This window comes from Hibiscus syriacus, unplaced genomic scaffold (genome assembly GCF_006381635.1).
Source record: "Hibiscus syriacus cultivar Baekdansim isolate YM2019G1 unplaced genomic scaffold, ASM638163v2 tig00001644_pilon, whole genome shotgun sequence".
In the NCBI taxonomy this organism is placed as follows: Eukaryota; Viridiplantae; Streptophyta; class Magnoliopsida; order Malvales; family Malvaceae; genus Hibiscus; species Hibiscus syriacus.
Genome location: NW_024061878.1, coordinates 6384361 through 6389426, shown reverse-complemented (window position 1 = coordinate 6389426; position 5066 = coordinate 6384361). Strand labels below are relative to the sequence as shown.

The 5066-nt window shown below is 34.1% G+C and overlaps 1 protein-coding gene across 1 annotated transcript; it reads left to right on the top strand.

Annotated features, from left to right (window-relative positions):
- Positions 1-930: 930 nt before the first annotated feature.
- On the top strand, positions 931-3927 carry LOC120128955 (O-glucosyltransferase rumi-like). Its single transcript, XM_039146562.1, has 6 exons — positions 931-1154; positions 1251-1855; positions 2299-2488; positions 2634-2698; positions 3041-3251; positions 3519-3927. Exons 1-6 carry the CDS (start codon positions 1041-1043, stop codon positions 3870-3872), a joined length of 1539 nt encoding a protein of 512 aa, XP_039002493.1. The 5' UTR covers positions 931-1040; the 3' UTR covers positions 3873-3927.
- Positions 3928-5066: the final 1139 nt, after the last annotated feature.

Below are 5066 nucleotides of genomic sequence, written 5' to 3'. Positions count from 1 at the left end.
AAAGTTTAGGGACCATACTGTTTTTTATAAAAAATTTAAGGGTTTCATATATCATTAAATCAAAAAATCATTGTTAGAATGAATTAAACTTGTGTAAGTTAAGTTAAAAATCTAGATATCATGTTCCCTTATTTTTCAAAATTTCAAAAATAATTTTAATAAAAGTTCTGAAAACATCTTTATTATATTTTCATATTTACACTTATTTTTTTATTTTTTTGAAATCATTTTCTAATTTTACAACCAAACATATTTTCTTTAACGTCCTCTATTTTCTAAGAAAATAAAAATGATAATAACTAATATTTTCTAAAACTAAACTGATCTAATTTTTCAAAAGTGCAATAGTTAAAATATTTTTATTGCAGAAAGAACATTTTTTTTTAATATAATATAAAAATTAAATATCTTTTATATATAACAGATTAAAATATATTTTTTTATTTATTTGGGACAGGAACCGTACAATATCTTTTTATAAATAACTCTTAACATCTTGACATTAAACGCTCATACCCATAATATTCTTGATGCTCAAACTCGAATTCTCAAGGAATTACAACAATTCCTTAACTGCAGAAGTAACTTAGTTCGTGAATAATATTTTAAATATTATATAAAAATTTATGATATACTTTAACCACATTAATAATATGTAAAATATATATTAATCATTTAATGGATTCTCGCGGCAAATATAAAGTAGTAATTTAAATAAGATGATAATGTTAAGTGGAATTGCAGGAAGTATTTAGGACCCAAAAAACCGAACAAATTCGAAGACATAGGAGACGGCATCGGAGGAAGCAAGAAATTCCCACACACGTGGACGGAAGGGGGCCGTCCGGTCGAGCTTAGTAAACGCAAGACCATCACCATGCCAGTCACACACACACAAATAATGTAATAAAAACTTACCCTACAAAATGGGATCATTAATAATGGTTTGAACTCCTTGTCGTTTGTAGGATTTGTTTCCCTGGAAAGAAGAAGCAGAGGTCACCATTTCCAGGGTGCCGCTGCTTTATACAAATTCAAATATGGCGAAAAAACAAGCGTGGGTTCACTCTTCCCACCCTCGCTCGCATTCTAATCTATTCTTCTTGGTCGTTGCTCTTTCTGTCTTCTCCCTTATTGCCATCCTCATCTACAAGGTCCACCCATCTTTTTTCCTTTATATATAAATGGGTTTTCTTTGCTTGTAATGGAAATAGAAATGTTCTGATGATTTTGTTTTTGGGAGATTTTAGGTGGATAATTTCGCTTCACAAACAAAAACAATCGTGGGACATAATTTAGAGCCGACGCCGTGGCATCTTTTCGAGCCGAAGAACTTCACTGACGAATCCCGACATACCCGTGCTCACAAGATCATCCACTGCTCTTATCTAGCTTGTCCCTACGCCGCCGCCGACGGTGGCGCTCAACCCTCGAAGCTGGAGAAACGGCGGGGTTTGGTCTCATCTCGTACCCCTCCAAAGTGCCCAGCTTTTTTCAAGTTCATTTACCGTGATCTTGAACCGTGGTTAAATAACCGGATATCCATGGACCAAATAACTCAGGCCAAGGAGCATGCCGCGTTTCGTATTGTTATTGTCGAAGGGAAGCTGTTTGTTGATTTGTATTATGCTTGTGTACAGAGTAGAATGATGTTCACACTATGGGGGATTTTACAGCTTTTGAAAAAGTACCCTGGGATGGTCCCTGATGTCGATATCATGTTCGATTGCATGGATAAGCCTTCCATCGAGAGGAATCAATTCGGAAACGGGTCGTTGCCGGTACCTCTGTTCCGGTATTGCACGACCGAGGCTCACTTGGACATCCCTTTTCCTGACTGGTCCTTTTGGGGATGGTAATTCATACTGAAACAACTTTTGTTGAGATTATAATTTGTCTACATTCACTATAAAGTTGTATGTGAATAGCTTAAGTTGCTCGTAAGCCGCCGGGAGTACGAGCGATTGTAGATAACTTGCTACGGACTAAGCCCCGGGTTTTAAATCGTTAATGATTCTATGCAGATAGCATGTTAAACGGAGTAGACCATTTGATGGAATTATGAATTGTATGAAAATAGCTAAGCTTAACAACATTGTGTTCCTCTATGCAAGTTTGTCTGCTTATATTTGTAACATTGTATGTCACTGCAATCCATGCTTCGTCTCATGTTCGATTACTCTTGTAAGTCTTAATGTAAATTTTGCTGTTGCGGTATACGAGATGTGGTTTATGATTGATCGGTGTTAGTTTCGGTGGATGTTGGTTTGAATGTCTTTATCAATGACTTGTCTGCAGGTCGGAAGTAAATATTAAGCCATGGGATGAGCAGTTCAAAGAGATTAAGCGGGGATCACGAGCTCAAACCTGGGTGAAGAAGATAAAACGTGCCTATTGGAAAGGAAACCCGGACGTTCAATCTCCAATACGTACGGAGCTAATGGGGTGCAATGATTCTAGTCTATGGGGTACAGAAATCATTCGTCAGGTTGGTTTGAAATTGTTGTGTACTGCGTGAATTTCTCTGCTGTAGAAATGATAGCTGTAACAACCAAAGCTATGTTCTTCCAAATGAAATAATGACAAAGCTATATACGTTATTCGATGATGTTTCTTTTCATTGTGCCGTGCAGAACTGGACCGAAGAAGCAAAAGCTGGGTATGAGCGGTCCAAACTATCCAATCAATGTAAACATCGGTGAGTTCTCTTCTTCGATTTATGTTACTGCACCAGATAGTTAAGTTGTTTCAGTCTGATATTACTACAGCACACATAATTATATACATCACTCACGTTCGAGTCTGGAGAACATAGCCATATGCTAGTGTGACGGGCCTAAACAAGCTTGAAAACTACGAGTTATGGTTGTATTTGAATCTGTCTCCAAGCTTTAAGTAGATGAGCCTTTTAGAATGTTTCATCTATTGAGCTTGTTTCGGCGGGGTTAGAATGTCCCATACGAGAAACTTGGATTTGCTGTGTGACCCTTAATCGTTCTTAAACGTATATGCTGACATTTGTGTTTCGTTCTCTCTGCAGTTATAAGATATATGCCGAAGGCTACGCTTGGTCTGTAAGCTTGAAATATATTCTATCATGTGGTTCACTTCCTCTAATAATTTCCCCACAATATGAGGACTTCTTCAGTCGTGTTTTTATTCCGAAGTTAAACTACTGGCCCGTCTCTTCCATCGATGTATGTCGCTCCATCAGGTTCGCCGTCGACTGGGGCAATTCAAACCCATCTCAGGTGTGATTTTTTGCCTCTAAATTATGAAAAACTTAAAAAAATTGGAAACATGCATGAAACTTGACGAAGTAACACATAGATCATCACCTTTCTCTAAGAAGCATGTTAATCATAACGTATTGTACATGTTTTTGGTCATATTGTTGGATTCGACGATCAATTATAATGAATATCACTCGACTGAAACCGCAAAACTGAGTTTAAAATCTTGGATCTAATAGTAGTACATGACTACGTACTTTCTTTCTGGTTTATTTGGCTAACCAGGCACAGGCAATCGGGAGAAGAGCGCAGCAACTGATGCAAAATATGAGCATGGATCAGGTTTACCATTACATGTTTCACCTGATTTCGGAATATGCGAAGCTGCAAGACTTTAAGCCGGTCGTGCCGCCGTCGGCTCAGCAGGTATGCGAAGAATCGCTGCTCTGCTTCGCAGACGAAAAGCAAAAGGAACTACTTAAGAAATCAGCAGTCACTTCGGTTTCGACGACACCGCCCTGCACCCTTACCAGGAGTCCCAACCCGAATTTTTTCACTGCTTGGGCTGAAAAGAAGCAGAAAATAATCGATGAGGTGAAAGACATGGAGAATAGAACAAATGCAGCTGCTATCACTTAGATGAGATATGTCGAGTACTGATTTATGTATTCAGTTCGTCATTCATACAGGAAAAAACCCCATTTTTCTTATTGATTATGTTTTATATTTTTACGATTAATTCAAAAGAATAGAGCATTATACAAATTGTTAGATCAGTAATGTCGTGATATTGAGGTCGCTTAATTCGTGTATATATAGATAGTGTTGTCGACACAATTATTCACCTGGGCGGGGTGAGACCGATACCGACTTGGGAGTTTTTCTCTTTGGAAAGATAGTTTTGAAATGTGAGGAGTTGTCACCAATTATTTAAGGTCGATTGGGACATTGTGAAAATCGGATGATTTTAATAAAACATTTTATTTTTATCAAAATACCGAGTTTTAAGGTCTGCGAAAATCCATAAATCAGGTTTGTGAGTCAGTTACGCGTGGGGAATGATTGACACTCCCACAAGTGCCCAAAAATTGGTACATAGTTGATTACCTATATTTAAAATCAGAAATTTTAAGTTCGATCTTTATTTAGGGTCCGTTTCTTTCATGTAAAATATTTTTTAGAAAACGTTTTCCTCATTTTTTAGTGTTTTGTTGGAGGAAAACATATTGATCAATGTAAAACATTTTCCTGATCAACAAAATTTCCTTTGCATTTTCTGGAAAATGACTTACAGTTTAATTTTCTGTAAGTCATTTTCCAAACTTTTCCCTTTAAAGCATAACTACTCAAAATAATATTATTTTATAAATTTAATATTAATATGATATTTTAGTATCATTTTAATAAAAATATTAATTATTAACATATTTAAAATATATTTATTAATATAATATAATAATAATATTATTATTACAATAATATACTCAATTATATATATATATAATATTTTATTATATATATTAATTATAAAAGTTATTATTTAATAATTTATAAAAATAATATTATTGAATTATTAATAGTGAATACTTTTATTTATGTATTTAATATTAATATAATATTCTAATAATATTATAAAAGTTCCTTAAAATATATTTATTAATAATTTTAAAATATAATATTTTTATTTTTATAGATATTCGATATTATTTATCATATTTTTATTTTAATAGAATATACTAGAGTTAATATTTTTATTTATAAAATTATAGAAATAATATTTTAATAATAATATTGGAATAAATAGTATTAAATAAATTATTCTAATATTTTTAA